The sequence below is a fragment of the Pocillopora verrucosa genome, chromosome 9 (assembly GCF_036669915.1).
Source record: "Pocillopora verrucosa isolate sample1 chromosome 9, ASM3666991v2, whole genome shotgun sequence".
In the NCBI taxonomy this organism is placed as follows: Eukaryota; Metazoa; Cnidaria; class Anthozoa; order Scleractinia; family Pocilloporidae; genus Pocillopora; species Pocillopora verrucosa.
The window spans coordinates 9,204,790-9,224,627 of NC_089320.1; the positions used below are offsets into that span (position 1 = coordinate 9,204,790).

Sequence of the window (19,838 nt, forward strand, 5' to 3'; positions counted from 1 at the left end):
GTCAGTTAGACAATTATATTTAGTTCCACCATTTTAACAGTTGTACTGTTTTATCTCCCTAAACCATTTAACAGATTGAACCATTTTCGCTGGTTACACAATTAAAACCAGTTTTGATCACTTTCTCATGTTAAAGCATTGTAACCAGTTGAAGGGTTTATCTGCTTAGATCATTTTACCTTCTATAATCATTTTACCTAGATATACCTATTCCACTGGCTGAGACATTTCACCTGATGAGACCATTTTTACCATTTCCATAATTGTTTTTGGTTAGACCACTTTAATTGGTGGGACCTTTTAGCCTGGTAAGACCATCTTAGCCTGTTGGACCATTTTATCTAGTTGTACCATTTTAAGAGTTTTTTTTCTGAGGATATAGAGAAGTGATGGACAGGCCAAAAAATCCAATGTTTTTTCATATTTTGCCATAAAACCCATGACCATTCTTGTCATATTCAAACAGAAGATCAATGACTATGCTTTATACTTCAAAACATTTCACAGCAGAATCTCATCCCAGTATCCCCTTGTAAACTTCCCTAACCCTAAGCAATGTGGCCCACAGGGTAATGCTCTCTAACAACCAGCTCTTTAACAAAGTTCCATTCAATTCTGCATTTTGGATGATTGTGTTTTCGCTGCCATCAATCATTTTAACAGCCCTTTTAGGAAACAACTTTAATGGGCTCAAAAGGTCATGGTTTGTGATTTGTGATTGGTGGGTTTCAATCCGTTTTGTGTGTTTCTGTGTTTCAAGGTTCGTCGCTTGTGATCGTAATTATGATTGATGGCAGCGAAAAACGCAATTGTGAAGGTGGCTTTTGCACAATAGAGTTTGCACATTTGTGAAAAGCACAGTAAAGATTGCCAGGTGCGTTCACCACCCTTGGTTGAGCATAAGATGTACATATACAGTAGAGCATGACTGTAATGTGACTTTAGAATGAACTTTAGATGTGCGATAAAATATAATTTTCAGTTTCTGTATTGAACTAAAACTCTTTGTGTGTGCTTCCTTTTGAGTTTTTTCCCTAAATTTTGAAGGGGACAAATTGTCCCCTTGGCTGCTTTTTTAAGGGACAATTTCAATTGCAGTGCAGGATTGACACAATGGGGCAGTTCCTGGTTTTTTTTATCAAATTGTCTTACTCTAACAGTCACTAGGGAGGTCCTTCAAAAGATGGGCAACTTCAATTGCTAAAAAAAGTGTCTGGTATGTTTCATTTGATAATGAAAATGATATGTAGGTTAACTTCAACTGGTTTCTCCTGACCTCACCGGCAACCATAAAGAGCCATAAGGTCTGAACCTTTCCCAGTTGAACCATTATTGCCTGTTAGACCAATTAAACCTTTGCCCCCTTTGTAACTAGACACACAGATATGGATAAAGGGTCACGGTTTAGGCAATCTTTGTGCTTGCACTTGATCAGCAACCATTAAGTTTTGCCCAGACATGAGAGAGATTAAAAAAGGAATAGAGTGTGTCAAGACTTTTACTACTCATTGTAGTTAAACCTTTTTAACTGGTTCGTCAATGTTGATCAGATAGAAAATTTAATCTAGCTAGACCAGTTTTATAACTAGTGGAACCATTTCAGCTAGATTTAGTTCAATCTTTTTTCACCACTTGGACCATTTCATCTATTTAGATCATTCTAAGGATTTGCACCATTTTACTTCTTAACACCATTGGAACTAGTTACTAATATTAATTCTTTTTTGGTCAGACAATACTAACTGGTTGGACAGTCTTGTAAAGCATGGCTTTAGAGTCCTCATGTTAAGGGGAAACAAGGAGAGAAACATAGAGCACTCATCTTGAAGAAACAGATACCTTAAAACAGCTGAGAGAAGGAAACAAAAAAGGTTCAAAGAGATTTGCTGAGCTTCTGGATGCTATAGTTGTGAGCCTCACCAAAGTAAATCAGGAAGCAGAACTTGGAAATAGAGTACTCTACATCTCTCTAGCATGAGTTAAAGAAGGCTCTTCTTGCAAAATACAAACAATAAGTTTGCAATGACCACAGGACTGAGAATGTTAAATTGTTGAGGGAGTTCATTGACCAAAGAGGTAAATTTTATGACCACAGCTTCTGAGAAAATAATTGGTGTTGTTAAAGAATGATTGAAAAAAAGAGAGGATCTTCTTTGCCAAGGAAGAAAGTTATAGTCCTAGCCAAAGGCATGTGAAGTCCAAGATATGTGACCAACCCAACTGTGGGTCTGTAAAGTAGCTGGGTGTCAGTCTCACCACAATCCGTTGCTTCATGAGAACGTCAGAGCAGGAGTGAACTTCAAAACAAAACTGTTTAAATTCACCAAGTGCATCAACAAGCAACTCCAACACATTAGGGGAGTTTCTTCAGTGAACACTCACCAGCAAAACTGGACATAAATCCTCACTGTCTTCTGAGTTTGTGAATTGTCCCAGTGTACCTGACCAGTGGAGGACAAAGGTTGAAAATAAAATAAATGTTCTTCTGGATGAGATTCTGTCTTGCTATGGAAGGCTTGGCTTAACCAAGTGTCTACCCTGGGAGACCAGCCATCCTATCATTTTCCCTCACAGTCAATGGATCATGACCAAAGGATACTCATGACAAGAACCTACATGTGGGGACTACTCAGGTTCTGGCAGAACTTTCAAAGTAAAAAAGTGGGAAAAGGAATGCATGCGGCCTTGAAGAACAAAACCACCACAGCAAAGCAGATTAAGGCACCTTTACCTGAACTGTACACTCAAAAGTCCTAGAGACCTTTGGTAAAAAATCAGCTGACTTTGGTAGACCATTTACCACTAGACAAGGGAGAGGAAATATGCAACTGAAATATATAGTTGGACCTCCATTATCTGGATTTCTCAATTATTCGCACTTTTTCTGTGGCCCCAATTTTGTCTTGAATATTTATTAGTCATGATCAAGATCCAAAGCCATATTCTTTTTTAAAACTACAGCATTGAAAAGTGAAGTTAAGGCAAGTTTGATTTGCTTTCAAAAAGCAAAAGCAGCACTCACATGCGTTGTAACTAATGAAGAACATTTGGAATAAGTTCTGGTTGGCTTAGAGTTGCTTTGTTACTCAATGAAAATGAGCTACCAACTTTGCCACAGTTGTCCAACGAGCAGATTTTAGATAGCATTGTTGGACAGTTTTCTTTTGAAGATGAAAGTAGCAGCAATGAGGAAGATGAAGGTCAAGATGAGGAAATTTTTTCAAACTCTGAAGCTGTTGAATGTTTTAAAAAGTGTTTATTATAGACAGAAAAACTGAACAATGTTGACGCTATCCAGATTATGCAGCTTTGAAGAAAGACTGAACTATTTTGGTAGTATTCACAATAGACAGTGAATATGTAGACTACTTTTTTTTTTTTTCAGAACAATTTGTAAACATTTTTTCTCACCATTAAATGTCGATTTCTTAGTTTAATCAGTTTTTGTTCCTCATTAAAATTCATATTCTCAATTATCCAGACCCTCCAATATATGGACTATTTCGTCTATTCCCAACGAGTCCAGATAATCAGAGTTCAACAGTATATCTGTGCCTATTTGCATGCTAGGGACTAATGCTGTGTACCTTGAACTATATGTAGCCTTCAGCCTGAAAATTGACTCCTTTTTAAATGCTTTCTCCTCAGTGGCCTTCCACCACGGCTAAAGGCTACATATAGTTGTTTGAGACAATGCATCAATTTTGTTGGAAGAAGTAAGGAGCTGAAGGAGTTAAAAGCTTTGGATAAGAGGGAAATTCAGGATGCCACAACAAGTTATGGAGTTAATTGCCACTTCAACCCCCTTTTGCACTGTGCATCAGTGACATGAATGAAATTGTGATGAAGGCAGACAAGAGGGCTATTTACTCTATTACTGGTGCAAGCTACTTCATTTGCTGCCAAATTGGTTGAAGGTTTATGCCAGACAGTGTAGACATTGTGGCCTTTAACTTCAACAAGAGTTAATTAACTCAACTGCATCATAAGTTTGAAATGGCTTGATTTAATTTCTTAAAATTCACTCAGCAGCAAGGCTTTACCTCAAGAAAGAAAATCTGAAGTTGTGAGAAAATCTATTAACTGCCAGCAAAGCTGTTTTAAAGTATTTCAACATAACATTAGTATAATAAAGGTGATTGCCATGCCATATCCACTATTTCTAACCTTAATCCTTAAGTCAATAAATATGTGAAATTGGTGTGAACACAAAGAGGTGCAGGAGAAAATTTTGGGGCATTCTGAATAAAGCCAGTAGGTGTCTCAGAAAAATTTTCCCAGCTACCTTAAATAGTTGTTCAAAAAGGTTGCTAAAAATTTGATAAATAAAGTTGCTAAAAAAAGTCCCTGAAAAAGTCCCAGAAAAAGTTGTAAAAAAGGTGGCTTGCAAGTAATAAGTTAGAGTTTTAAAAAAAAAGTTGCTGAAAAAGTAGTAAAAATGGTCACTTAAAAATTCACCCAAAAGGTCACCAAGAAAGTTGCATAACATTTTCTAAAATTCATCCCTGCCAAACTCATACTTAGGTGGATGATGATGCCTCCAGTATTTGGCACTATGCATTTATGTACACATGCATGTATACGTCTGTGAAGTTATAATAAACTTACCAAGCCTCCTGAATCTGCCACACCAAGAAGTCTCTGAAAACAACAACAAAATAGCGTAGACCAATGATAAGTAAAAAAATGAGTGCCACACAAAATTATCAAAACTATCATCACCTCACTCTTTCATGGCCAGTGGGCTAAAAGGTTTCTTTAGTAACTGAAGCTTGAAAATAGACATAAAGAATGCTGCTAGCATATGGAGGGCATTTTTTGCATAAGCCCTTAAACAAGTTGCAAACTAGTCAACAGAAGTTTAACTCTACATTTTCTTTCAGGTGATAACACCATTAAAAGCGCCTATTCATATTCATAAAAATCAATACAAACATTTTTTTCCATGAATGTACCTAAAATGTACAATTACTGACCTCAGTTTCATCATAATGATTACAATTGTCAGTTTCATCATAATGATTACAATTGTCAGCTTCATCAAACTCTACAGTACAAGTGGAATTTGAATGTGATCTAAAGAGACAAAAATGTAAATTTATCCACAAAAACCCCCAACAGAGAGGGAAAAAATGTGCTATGATCATGGTTCTTACTTAACATATCAATGGCAAAACTAACAGAACACTTGGAAGTTCCTATAATGGGAAACTTTTCTGTCCACTTAGGGGAAGCTAAGATGCTACATCAGTCCTGTATGAACAAGAATAATGTTGCACAGTTTGAACTCTTTCAATATCTATAATTTTGTCAATCTCAAAAGTATCGTATTAAGCACAAAATCTGTTCTACATGTTCTACCGATAGAAAGAAGCAATCCATATCTGTAAACAGGACCATATCAGCACACACGTGTATAAAGTTCATTGTTTAAAATAATTGCATAAAAGTTATTATCTATCATGATCAAGTGAGCTAAATTTTTTGCATAATAGAATCCCAATATACTAGAACTGTTACTTTACATCTAGGATCAAACACCTCCCCAATAACAAGTAAAAATGCTGCCAAATCAGCATTACCTAGAAAAAATGATTAGACTTGAATGGTTACTGTGCCTGTTCTATGGTCATTCCTAATCGACATACAACTGTAAATAATGCTTCATGCCAATGTCAATAAATTGGCTGCTTATTGCTGAAACTGCATACTACCCAAACTGAATTATTTTTTAATTATTTTTACAAAGGAAAGAGTTACAAATGTGGGTAAATATGAAGGATTTCTATAGAAAAATTAGCTGAATGATATAAATAAAGACATGCATAAAAGTTATGAACTAAATCTTAGTCCAAAATATTCTTCATCTTCTTTCATAAACAATGGAGCCAGGTTCAAAGAAGAAAACACTGTATTGTAATTTCCCACAAGAAAAAGAGGGAAAGTTTTTTTCTGCTGGTTTGAGGACACCTTAACCAGTGGTATGAAGAGCAAGGATAAAAATGATTCTCTTGCAGTCTTACATTAGTGTCGGTACCGAGTACTACAGTACTAACGCACTAAGAAATAAACAAGCCGTGATGAGTTGTCCGTACCGAGTACTACGGTACTAACGTACTAAGAAATAAACAAGCCGTGATGAGTTGTCCGTACCGAGCACTACAGTACTAACGTACCAAGAAATAAACAAGCCGTGTTGAGTTGTCCGTACCGAGTACTACGGTACTAACGTACTAAGAAATACAAGCCGTGATGAGTTGTCCGTACCAAGTACTAAGGTACTAACGTACTAAGAAATAAACAAGGCGTGATGAGTTGTCCGCACCGAGTACTACAGTACTAACGTATTAAGAAATAAACAAGTCGTGATGAGTTGTCCGTACCGAGTACTACAGTACTAACGTACTAAGAAATAAACAAGCCGTGATGAGTTGTCCGTACCGAGTACTACGGTACCAACGTACTAAGAAATAAACAAGCCGTGATGAGTTGTCCGTACCGAGTACTACGGTACTAACGTACTAAGGAAATAAACAAGCCGTGATGAGTTGTCCGTACCGAGTACTACAGTACTAACGTACTAAGAAATAAACAAGCCGTGGTGAGTTGTCCGTACCGAGTACTACAGTACTAACGTACTAAGAAATAAACAAGCCGTGATGAGTGTCTGTACCGAGTACTACGGTACTAACGTACTAAGAAATAAACAAGCCGTGATGAGTTGTCCGTACCGAGTACTACGGTACTAACGAACTAAGGAAATAAACAAGCCGTGATGAGTTGTCCGTACCGAGTACTACAGTACTAACGTACTAAGAAATAAACAAGCCGTGGTGAGTTGTCCGTACCGAGTACTACAGTACTAACGTACTAAGAAATAAACAAGTCGTGATGAGTTGTCCGTACCGAGTACTATAGTACTAACGTACCAAGAAATAAACAAGCCGTGTTGAGTTGTCCGTACCGAGTACTACGGTACTAACGTACTAAGAAATACAAGCCGTGATGAGTTGTCCGTACCAAGTACTAAGGTACTAACGTACTAAGAAATAAACAAGGCGTGATGAGTTGTCCGCACCGAGTACTACAGTACTAACGTATTAAGAAATAAACAAGTCGTGATGAGTTGTCCGTACCGAGTACTACAGTACTAACGTACTAAGAAATAAACAAGCCGTGATGAGTTGTCCGTACCGAGTACTACGGTACCAACGTGCTAAGAAATAAACAAGCCGTGATGAGTTGTCCGTACCGAGTACTACGGTACTAACGTACTAAGGAAATAAACAAGCCGTGATGAGTTGTCCGTACCGAGTACTACAGTACTAACGTACTAAGAAATAAACAAGCCGTGATGAGTTGACCGTACCGAGTACTACAGTACTAACGTACTAAGAAATAAACAAGCCGTGATGAGTGTCTGTACCGAGTACTACGGTACTAACGTACTAAGAAATAAACAAGCCGTGATGAGTTGTCCGTACCGAGTACTACAGTACTAACGTACTAAGGAAATAAACAAGCCGTGGTGAGTTGTCCGTACCAAGTACTAAGGTACTAACGTACTAAGAAATAAACAAGCCGTGGTGAGTTGTCCGTACCGAGTACTACAGTACACACGTACTAAGAAATAAACAAGCCGTGATGAGTGTCTGTACCGAGTACTACAGTACTAACGTATTAGGAAATAAACAAGCCGTGACGAGTGTCTGTACCGAGTACTACAGTACTAACGTACTAAGAAATAAACAAGCCGTGATGAGTTGACCGTACCGAGTACTACAGTACTAACGTACTAAGAAATAAACAAGCCGTGATGAGTTGTCCGTACCGAGTACTACAGTACGTTGGTACAAAAGAGACATGCAGTCCTTTAATCGACCCTAGTACGTTGGTACGCAAGTCATTCATGCTTGTTCGAGAAGTGTAGTTAGTACGCTAGTACGTTGGTACGCTAGTGACATGCAGTCCTCTGTTAGAACGCTAGTACGTTAGTACGCTAGTCATTTGTGATAATTCGCGAGGTGATGTTAGTACGCTAGTACGTTGGTACACAAGAGACATGCAGTCCTTTAATCGACCCTGGTACGTTGGTACGCAAGTCATTCATGCTTGTTCGAGAAGTGTAGTTAGTACGCTAGTACGTTGGTACGCTAGTGAAATGCGGTCCTCTGATCGAGCGCTTGTACACAAGGACGCAGGTCAGTCATGGTTGTCACAGAAGTGGAGTTAGTACGCTAGTACGTTGGTACACACGAGACATGCAGTTCTTTAATCGAACCCTTGTACGTTGGTACGCAAGTCATTCATGCTTGTTCGAGAGGTGTAGTTAGTACGCTAGTACGTTGGTACGCTAGTGACATGCAGTCCATTAATCGAACGCTAGTACATAACGACGCAGTTTATTCATCGGAAAAGTGGAGTTAGTACGCTAGTACGTTGGTACGCTAGTGACACAGTTAGCATACGTACTGATAGTACTGTAGTACTGGTGAACACCGTTAGTACTGTAGTACTAATGAATAAGCAAAAAAACTAAAAGAAATCTTTCCTAAAACGGGCAGCATATGTATTCCTAATTCTAGGACTGGTCAAGTTACTTCAATGCATTAACACAACTAATGATTGTCAAATTTTGGGTTGTAACTGCATATTTTCATGTACCTTTCTTTGTCCACAATGATAGTTTGGATTTCTTCTACAAACCAAGCTCCATAAGAGGTCTGCAAAGCAGTAAGGAGTCACAATAAATACAGACATTTAACAAAGAATCTAGAGCTACATGACTTTGTTATTGTTGGAATTCATAAGTTTAATTAATGTTTCTGTATACTTTATTTCCTTTACTTCCCTATTTTCTTTTATTTTCATAACCTGAAATGAATCAAGGACAATGAAATTGGTTGATAAAAAATTCTTACAAGTCTTGTTTGGAGAATTTGGTGTTGGATCAACTAATAATTCCCTTATTGACATTTTTCTCTATTCTTGTCATTTGTCTGCTTGATATTGTATAGAGAAAATCTAATGGAAATGAAGGGGTTGATAGGATTCATGGTGCGTACAATCAGAAAGGAAGCCTCTTTTTTTAGGGAACACAGCAGGCACAGGCACAGGTATATAGTTAACTTTAACTTAGCTAGATAGCTTGGTTTTAGAAACTGAGTTGATAATGTAAATTGGCCACCATAAAGAGTCTCTGAGTTGACATTACCCCTTTGTCATTTCCTCTGACAAATGGCTTACGCTTGAAAATGCCACCTTGGAAACTTTTTACAATGGCCAATCTACATTATCAACTCAGTGGATAACTCCAAATTATCTTGCTACAACTCTCCCATGGATGCAGGTCCTCAGTGTCTTTTAAGATTCACCCCCTTTAAAATTTAGCTACATATTCATGCACATGTAACAGCAGCAAATGGTTAAAAACTACTGGACAAAAAAATGTAGTACTTGCCTTTAGGAGCACCTGAGTAGCCTTTTTAAAGTACATGGAGAACATTTGAACTTGAGAGCCCAGTCTGGACGCCAATAGGCAACAAGAAAAATAAATCCTCCTGTGCAGCACCCCAGCAAGTAATAAATGATGCTCTGGAGGAAATCGAAATGAAAGGTACAAACAAAGTGACAACTACATATGGATACCAATCAGAAGATAACATTCAAGAAATGGTCTTCTCATAAATTGCCACTAAACAAGATGATCAACAACCAAAAATTTTGAAATTCATGCTTTGTTTATATTTTGTAAATGTAAACTTTATTGAGGCTGAATAGCATACATGCAGCAAAGTTTGGTACCTACAGAAGTTTCTTTATACTAATTGTAGTTTACAGAAAACAAACAATTAATTAGGAGAAGTATATGTATTGTTTTGTTACAAGCTGATATTTAATTTTATTTATCTCCAGGAGTTTATTTAGGCAAGAAGAAACTGTTTTTGGTTGCTGTACTTGTAAGAGTAGACCACCCTCATCACTGAACTTTTTCTTTCCAGGGTAAGACCAACATATGATGGACAAGTGAAAAACAGATCAGAGACCATGTTTGTCACCTTCTTTGAAGTGGAAGTCAGTGCTTGAAGCAATTCCAAATTCTGCGCATATGCATGTGAACGATGGCATATCATGGTTATAATTTATCTGGCTGAAAGTTGGGTCATCTGGAAGAACTGATTCCCTCTGAATTCCACTCATCTCAAAAAGAATCTTTTTGACTGCGAAGTAGATGTGAAACATCAGAAATGCCTTGATCTGTTCTGGACCTTATTGAGAACTTCACGAGATATTCCACAACCTGTAGTTGTGCACCATACTGTGAAGTTGAGCTGTTGAGGCCAGTGGCTTATATTTGGCCCAGTGAGCCATCTCTTTGATTCTGTACCTGAGGTGTGCTTTGTGAATATTCCTCTGAATTTTACATTGAAGTATTGATTTGGGGTAACAAAGATCTTAATCTGTTCATTCAAGCAGCTGACAAGATTCTCATAAAATGGAACTATGTTCTTTCCTATGTGGCTAGCCCCTTAAGGGCCTGGCAGAAGCCTCAGAGTGAGTTTCAGGGGGAAACCTCCAATTCCAGCTGCCTTCTTCATGATATCATCCCAATATCTTCTGTCTGATCTTGAGATGCTCATCTGAACTCCATCTGATCGATTTAAGTAAACTTCAGCTCTTGCCCATCTTTTATTATTCCACACTTTTGTCCTTGCTTTATCTGCAATTTTAATTGCTTCATCTGATCTTAACCACACAAGCCTCAAAGGGGCTGGCTATAGATTGGCAAGCCTTGAAGAGGCAGGCCCTAAAGGGGTACGCCCCAAAGGTTCGAAACTCAAACAGTTAAACATTTTTATTGCTTTTATAATCAAAATGGTTGTTCTGACAATTATTGCAGAGTAAAATGATCACAAGGTTCACTTCAAAGAACCACCCAAGAGCAGCAGTGAAAAGTATAAACATATCAGGCTTGTGAGCTGTTCTTATTGGTAGAATTGGAAGCAAACTGGAGAAATCTCTGTATTCGATTCTCAGGGCAATCCAACTGTAAAGAAAATTCCAGAAGGTAATTATTCCCTCAAAAGCCTCTGCTAAGCTATTCAAGATACATTGAGGAGTGAAGGAGTGAGGGTTGAAATAAATACTCTGAAAGGAGTTTTGGAACTCTAGAATCCTCAAAATAAGCATATCCTTCTTGACAATGATCTGGCTAATCTTCTTGGAATTAAATGACATTTTCAAACCATCAACTTATCCAAAAGATTTAAATCATTCACCAGCAACCCTGTCCACTGCAATCTTTGGATAAGAATGAAAACATATTCAATGGAGAGCCCTCAAGCATTCTTGGATGCTTCGACATTGTTGGGCAACCCTTTGATGGGTTCGCTATCAATCTGAAATTCCAACCCACCAAAAAATATCACCAAGGAATCACATCACATCTATGCAAATTTTCATGACTGATGAGAATATGGAGATCATCAATTTCAATGGGCTTCCTTTGAGATTTGAGCTGGAAATAATTTGACAAAAAAATTGTTTTCTGAAAATATTTTGCCAAGCACTTCAAGCTGGGGGCCACCCAAGCACACCACCACTGGACTGCTTGGATTGCTTGGAGAGCAAAGCACTTTGAGCCAGGGACCACAAAGTGGTCCAAGTGGCACCCTGACTCAAAGAGCCTTTATCCTTCTCTCCCAGCAGATGCCGAGGATTTAAGGTTCAAAAAGATTTGTAACTACCAGAAGGAACTTGAGAATGAAATCAGTATTACTGCTTGATCAAAAACATCAGCAGGTTACTCTCACAACAAGTCACAAAGCACGATGGTTCATTGTTCATCTGTCTAGGATGTTTGAGTCACTTTCAAAATGAGGAAAAATTAGCAATTCTCCATCTATACTGCTCAAACAATGAGCATCGACAGTTGTTGATGTTGCAAGCAGATTCAAGGCTGCTCAACCTCTCTCCTCAAGACTCTTCTGACAGAGGTCTCAAAGGCTTTTCAGACAATCTATAAGCCTAGACCATTGAGATGGCCAAAAGTTCTTCAGGTTGATCTTGGGCATGAATTCATGGGTGATGTCAGAAGAGAAATGCCAAAGCATGATGAGAGGATAAGAAGGGGGAATGTGAACATTCACAGGGATCAGGGAATCATTGAGCAATTCAATCAAACTTTGGGTGAATGCCACTTCACTTTCCAATACAGTCAAGAGATGAACTTCAAAGAGGGATAAACTGAAAAGGTGAAGAGGCTTCCAGAAGGATCAACAATATACAAAAGAAACTGTTTGATTGGAAATGGACTCATTCAAAACATTTTTCTTTCTCTTAAAAAAAGGTAGAGAAGTTGTCATAGGGGGAACAAGACTAAAAACATTAAGTATAAAAAGAAAACCAGATTTCAAATTTGTTTCTATTGATGTTAAACCTTCAGCAGGATTCAAGAGAAAAGCAAACCCAACAGAAGGAGGAAAGTGGAAAATTGTCATCTGTTACTGGAATATGGATAATGATGGAAAAGCTATAATAAACTCTTCCTCTTTCTAGTGTGATGGAAAAAAGCTCCTTTACTTTAGTGCAAGAGGAATCAGTTATAATATATAACAATTGTATGGGGGAATTTTTCAAAACAAGATGGAATTGATTTTTATGAAGGTTTAAACTCAGACTGTCATACTTTTCTCATTTACAAAGACACTCTTTTAACAGAAGGGTTTACTAATTACTGACAGCACCCAATGGTGAAGTTTTCCAAGTCCTTTTTAAGATTTCCATTAGCAATGGATGTATCTGATGGGGGAAAGGACATGTACAGTTCAGAGTTATTGACATAGCAGGCTGATTTGCAATGCAAAGGGACAGACAGGGATCATCTAATATGTAAACAGTAACTAAGATTGAGCCCAATAATTAATGTTGATTACTGTAGGACCCCCTATATTAATGGAAGAGCCTCAGAGATAGTATATTGGATACATACTCTTTGACTGCAACTAACAAAGTAGCTAAAAAACCAATCAAGACTTTGGGAGGCAATACTAACTTGCTTGTAGTTCTGTAGTAGAATGTCATGTTTAATACTGTGAAAGGCCTTTGATATATCAATTAAAACTAGAGCATGCAGAGACCTTTTTATTATCAATTCCATTTAGCAAATCATCTGCTATATGGTGAAGCTGAAATACAATGGTTTCAGTTAAACGAAGCCTGCAGTTACCAATTAGAGATTATCTACTTTTACATTACCAGCTGACTTGCTTTGGAGTCACCAAACTCAACTTCAAAATCATGAAATATTTCAAAACTAAGTTGTTATTCTTACCTTGAAAATGTTAGAGCAATATCCAAAACAGTCCTGTAAAAATAAATCATAAATGAAACAAAGGAAATTGTCAACCAAACTCTAATTGTCCATAACTTCTCATTGTATTCTGTTTGTAAATCTAGTGTTCCTTCCATTAAATTGAGGCCATTTGTTCACTTCCTACCTTGACAAAAAAACAATTTTGAAAAAACAAGTTTCCAAGACATCTACATACAGTACAAAATATTCATACATATTATCTGAAAGGTTCAGTTAATAATTCTCAGAAAGCTGCATGTTACGAAGGGTTTTTATGTTTAAATCAGCCATTATTTTGTCTCTGCGGAAATAAATTTGAAGAATGTAGAACAGAAGGTCTAATGTTGACTGTGAAAGATAAAGCATAGAGGTCAAGATTATTGAACCAGCATGAGCGGAACTTCTCTAAAACACAAGTGGGGAAATCTTTACAAAAAAAATATGCTTGAAGCAGCTTCAGAGGGAATTGGTAAAAAAAAAACCCCAATACCTGTGAACACTAATGTTCTTTGTGCTGCTGAAGCAGTGTGTATTTTTCATAAACTTACAACATTGCACTACTCAACACTATGCAAGTTCACTCTTGCAATTTTAATGTCACCTTCATGTGGTAATCACTGATAGCAAGGTGCTGTTGAAGGTGCTGTTGCTATGCAGGGGTGTTGGGAGTACAACAAATTCCCTTCAAATATGGGAATAGTCCATTTCACAGTCGTGTGCTTAGTTGCCAAGCCTTAGAATAGAAGTGAGGCTGAGGTTGACCTTGTTATGATACAAATGTTGCTGCTTTTCAAATGAAAATTACTTTGTTATCAGGCTAACTAGATACTGGTCTCTATCACAACAAGGTCACCTACAGCCTCACTCCCAATCATATTTGGATATGATTTGATATTTTTTCTTGTCCTTAAAAGTGCTAAACAGAAGTCTATTTAGTTCACTGAGTTTAGGATTCAGAAGACAACCTGGTTCATTCTGAAGAGAATGAATAATTATTGGTATACCTTTTACAAGGCAGTTTACAAAATGGCTTGGGCACTGGCAAAAACAGGTAGCTTAATGTGACTAGCTATCAAATTTGAGCCACCCAGTTGTGGGTCTGTGACTAGAGCAGTTTAGCTGCCAAGTTCCAATCATGTCATGCTTCATGTTTTAGACAGTCAATAAGATCATTTGTTTTCCCTCCACATGCATCATGAGGATCAATATGTGCGCACAAATGAACTCTTGTTTCGCGCACAAGTTGTTGCTACTATTTTATAGAAGACTTGGATCAAGGTGTGTGTAAATCGATTATTGGATGTACTTGGAAAGTTTGGAGAGCAATTCAAGAAGTTAGAGTCATTCTTGTTGCACTGCCCTCGTGCTATCCAAACTCTTCATGTGCATCAACAACGTGATATATGAGCATGTTAAGTATTCAATCCATTATGAAAAAATAATCTTTAAATATACACATCCTACACGATCTCACCAATTTTTCTCCATCCTCATCGTCTATGTGGCAGTATTTCACATCCATCTTGTTTTTCACATTTGATTACCAAATTCATCCTCTTAACACTTTTTAGCTGGTATGTAGAATGAAATGCGAGGTCTTAAGTTTAATTTCTTTTCCGTAACTCTTTACACTCGTCTTAAAACATGTTACGAGAGGCATTCTGCAATTCCGCAAGGCGTCCGGCCGGTGGCTGGGTAACCACGCCACGGTATAGTTAAGATGCATCGAACACATCCTGGTTAAGAGGGCCAAACAGATCAGTTGAAACGGTCAGGCGGTCGGTCAGGCGTCGTTCAATCCACGAAGATCTTTTTAATTAGTTCAACGTTACTATGCTGTTTTGTTAAGATTCCACCTAATTTCAACAAAAGGTATCGAAATATTAGTTTCTCACCGCGGCCATTACTGATCATCAACGAGAGTTTCAAGAGTGAAAAACAAAGTGAAGAGATTTTTCCGTAAGTAGCAACATCTACTCATAGGCTTTTGGTAGAACTAACTTTGTATTATTACGCTCATTCGGGACTAGATTTAAGCTTACCTTACATTTATTCTTATATTTATTGTAATGTAGCGTTTTTCACACAGTCTCACAAGAGTATCTGTCACGTGATCAGCTAGTCCAGTTTTCTACAATGGCTATAGTTTTTTAGTACACTTATCATGCCCTTTACTTGATTAGCTTGACTTGAAGGCAATTGCTTCAGAAAATTGCATCAAGCAGTGCAGTTTTTATCGTGTGTCCTAAAACGAAGACCAAGGTTATCACTATGGCCAGTTAGGGAAAAGGGAAACATCTATAGTTAGCCAATTAGAACTCTCAGTTAAGACAAGCAAACTGCACTAGGTTCAGGAAAACACAACTAATCCAGTTGCCTTTGGCTCTGGTTTACTTCTGACTGGTTTAGATTGTGAGAAAAGTTTTGTAGACCAATTACAGACAAAAGGAAAGAAAAATGACATTAGATTCTTAAAGATCCAGTAAAAATTTCCCTTGGTGGTTCTGAAATGCAATGCAATTCAGCTCATGACCTCAGCTTAATTTTGATCAACATTGTAGAAGGAATAGAGGCACCAGTGTAAAGCTAATAGTTTGAAGAATGACTGGCTTAGGATTTTGCTTTTTGAGACTCTTGGTTTGAATTTGATGCAACAAAACTCTAGTGGACTTGAAGAAGTCTTGTTAAGTGTCTAAGTGGAGTACTTAAGTGATGTTCAATACTTATGTGTTGATAACTAAACTGACCTAGTTCCATTTTAAGTTTTAACTAATCAACAGTGTTAAGTTATAAGAAGAGACCTTGGAGCTCCCATCCTAGTTTTAGATAACAACTCAAACTTGTTTGTCTTTGTTATATGGGTTGGTCATTGTAGTTGTTGTACTGGTTGGTATAAAAAGCTATCTTGTAGCAATTTTTTAGGCGGAGAAGTACTCTATATGTTAGTCATCACTTGTATTGTACAAAACAAAGTTCCTTTATTAAATCAAATGAAACATGCAATTTATTGGTTGAAAGACAGCAATAGAAATAATAGTTATTGTCATGGTTATTACTAATAATATTAATAAATTACTGCATGTAATAATTTTTCGGCTCAAATATTTAATAGAATCATCAAATGGCCACTGATGTCGTCAAGAAGCAATCAGCTAAAGGATGAAATTCTTAATCAGATTGCAGAGCAGATAAAGGGAGTAAGTGTTGGTTACATGTTTGTCATCACTAGTTTGTTGTTGCAGTGATATTAGACAGGGCGTGAAATTAATTTTTTTTTCTGATAGCCACTTGGCTCCTAAATTCTTCAAAGTGGTAGCCAATTCAAAAAAAGTTGGTCGCCATTTTCAAACACAAACAAACCCCTTTTTTACACTGTCATCATTCTAGAAATTAAGTTAGGGAAAGAATCTTTAACGTGTTGCAAAGTGGACAATAGAATGGATAATATGCAATGTTCAAGCTCACCTAAATCCATCCTAAATCTAGTTATCGATCGAGAGGCATGTGCTGCATTTTGGAAACAAACTTAATGAGGAAGTTTGCCATGGATTTATCTTTGCAAATCTTTTTAATTTACCATATCTCTAGGTAAGGTTATGATGAAACATTCTAGTCGCCAATTTGGCGACTAATTTTTAGGATTTGGTTGCCAAAGTAAAAAATTTAGTCGCATTGGCGCCTGCATTAGGCGCAATTTCACGCCTTGTTAGATTTCTAGAAATCTGTATTTACTAATTCATAATAGTTTTAACTTACTGATTGCTGGCTTTATTTGACATTTAATTTACAATCATTCTTTTATTACAGTTCAAATTATGATGAATGCAGGTACTGCTATTTAAACAAAATTTAATATGTCTTTTCACTGTAATGTGTGACTTTGTGATTATAGTTACAGCTTGGACATCAAACAGCCTTAGATGATGGTAAAACTGACTTTCAGGTCACTGCGAACAATATTCACCTACAATGCTTGTTGGACCTCTTAGATCACTTTCTACTTCATGGGTAAGCCAATTATTTCAAAGGGGTGAAAGTTATCTTGCTCTATATTGATGTGAAAGCATAAAGTGCCTTTCCCAATGATCAATAAATGCTTTCCTGTCTTTCACCTTATTCATAGCTGTGGGGTTTAGATTATTCAAAGTGCTTACAGTAAAAAAGTTGCAAGGTTATATTTCAACTGCCCAAAACAAAAAATATAGCATGCTAATCTTTGTGCTTTTATGGACTAGTCAAGGCTCAATTTTTCATATGCTATGTATTGTTTCATAAGGTAATAAGGTAACGAGGAAAAAATGTATGTGGCAGCATACCTGTATGTGTATTGCTGCCACATACATTTATACTTTATTATCCTATTACCATATTACACCATTATGTATTACTACCACATACATTTTTACCTTATTACCTTTTCACACCCTGTTTTATTGCCACATACATTTTTACCTTATTACCTTTTTGCACCCTGTTTTGCTGCCACATACATTTTTACCTTATTACCTTTTTACACCCTGTTTTGCTGCAACATACATTTTTACCTTATTGCCTTTTTACACCCTGTTTGTTGCCACATACATTTTTACCTTATTACCTTTTTACACCCTGTTTTGCTGCAACATACATTTTTACCTTATTACCTTTTTACACCCTGTTTTGCTGCAACATACATTTTTACCTTATTACCTTTTTACACTTTGTTTGTTGCCACATACATTTTTACCTTATTACCTTTTTACACCCTGTTTTGCTGCCACATACATTTTTCTCCCATTACCTTATTACACCATATATTGCTGCCACATACATTTTTACCTTATTACCTTTTTACACCCTGTTTTGCTGCAACATACATTTTTACCTTATTACCTTTTTACACTTTGTTTGTTGCCACATACATTTTTACCTTATTACCTTTTTACACCCTGTTTTGCTGCCACATACATTTTTCTCCCATTACCTTATTACACCATATATTGCTGCCACATACATTTTTACCTTATTACCTTTTTACACCCTGTTTTGCTGCCACATACATTTTTACCTTATTACCTATTTGCACCCTGTTTTGCTGCCACATACATTTTTACCTTATTACCTTTTTACACCCTGTTTTGCTGCCACATACATTTTTACCTTATAACCTTTTTACACCCTGTTTTGCTGCAACATACATTTTTACCTTATTACCTTTTTACACCCTGTTTTGCTGCAACATACATTTTTACCTTATTACCTTTTTACACTTTGTTTGTTGCCACATACATTTTTACCTTATTACCTTTTTACACCCTGTTTTGCTGCCACATACATTTTTCTCCCATTACCTTATTACACCATATATTGCTGCCACATACATTTTTACCTTATTACCTTTTTACACCCTATTTTGCTGCCACATACATTTTTACCTTATTACCTTTTTACACTTTGTTTGTTGCCACATACATTTTTACCTTATTACCTTTTTACACCCTGTTTTGCTGCCACATACATTTTTACTTTATTACCTTTTTACACCTTGTTTTGCTGCCACATACATTTTTACCTTATTACCTTTTTACACCCTGTTTTGCCACATACATTTTTACCTTATTACCTTTTTAAACCCTGTTTTGCTGCCACATACATTTTTCTCCCATTACCTTATTACACCATATATTGCTGCCACATACATTTTTACCTTATTTATTACCTTATACATTTTTACCTTTTTACACCCTGTTTTGCTGCCACATACATTTTTACCTTATTACCTTTTTACGCCATATATTGCTGCCTCATACATTTTCACCTTATTACCTTTTTACACCCTGTTTTGCTGCCACATACATTTTTACCTTTTTACACCCTGTTTTGCTGCCACATACATTTTTACTTGATTACCTTTTTACACCTTGTTTTGCTGCCACATACATTTTTACCTTATTACCTTTTTACACCCTGTTTTGCTGCCAAATACATTTTTACCTTATTACCTTTTTACACCCTCTTTTGCTGCCACATACATTTTTCTCCCATTACCTTATTACAACATATATTGCTGCCACGTACATTTTTACCTTATTACCTTTTTCCACCCAGTTTTGCTGCAACATACATTTTTACCTTATTACATTTTTACACCCTGTTTTGCTGCTACATACATTTTTACCTTATTACCTTTTTACACCCTGTTTTGCTGCCGCATGCATTTTTACCTTATTACCTTTTTACACCCTGTTTTGCTGCCACATACAGTTTTACCTTATTACCTTTTTACTCCCTGTTTTGCTGCCACATACATTTTTACCTTATTACCTATTTGCACCCTGTTTTGCTGCCACATACATTTTTACCTTATTACCTTTTTACACCCTGTTTTGCTGCCATATACATTTTTACCTTATAACCTTTTTACACCCTGTTTTGCTGCAAATACATTTTTACCTTATTACCTTTTTACACCCTGTTTTGCTGCAACATACATTTTTACCTTATT

At 36.8% G+C, this 19,838-nt stretch overlaps 2 protein-coding genes across 5 annotated transcripts in view; one reads left to right on the top strand and one right to left on the bottom strand.

The window, feature by feature from the left end:
* The window catches only part of LOC131796903 (polyamine-transporting ATPase 13A3), a 57,496-nt gene extending 42,470 nt beyond the window's left edge, over positions 1-15,026 (bottom strand). The window contains exons 1-6 of one of the 3 annotated variants that reach the window (XM_066172286.1): positions 14,829-15,026; positions 13,334-13,366; positions 9,461-9,594; positions 8,665-8,723; positions 5,005-5,076; positions 4,609-4,642 (exon numbers count right to left, since the gene is read on the bottom strand). In XM_066172286.1, the coding sequence (XP_066028383.1) occupies positions 4,609-4,642; positions 5,005-5,076; positions 8,665-8,723; positions 9,461-9,505 (210 nt within the window). In that variant the 5' untranslated portion in view covers positions 9,506-9,594; positions 13,334-13,366; positions 14,829-15,026. Of the gene's footprint in view, positions 1-4,608; positions 4,643-4,976; positions 5,077-8,664; positions 8,724-9,460; positions 9,595-13,333; positions 13,367-13,955; positions 14,038-14,828 lie in introns of those variants that run through there. The other 2 variants (XM_059114519.2, XM_066172285.1) reach the window with 2 other exon arrangements.
* A 41-nt stretch (positions 15,027-15,067) lies between these two features.
* Positions 15,068-19,838, top strand: part of LOC131796904 (pleckstrin homology domain-containing family M member 2) — a 29,246-nt gene continuing 24,475 nt past the window's right edge. For both annotated transcript variants that reach the window (XM_059114521.2, XM_059114523.2), the window contains exons 1-3: positions 15,068-15,313; positions 16,467-16,551; positions 17,247-17,362. In XM_059114521.2, the coding sequence (XP_058970504.2) occupies positions 16,486-16,551; positions 17,247-17,362 (182 nt within the window). In that variant the 5' untranslated portion in view covers positions 15,068-15,313; positions 16,467-16,485. The remainder of the gene's footprint in view (positions 15,314-16,466; positions 16,552-17,246; positions 17,363-19,838) is intronic.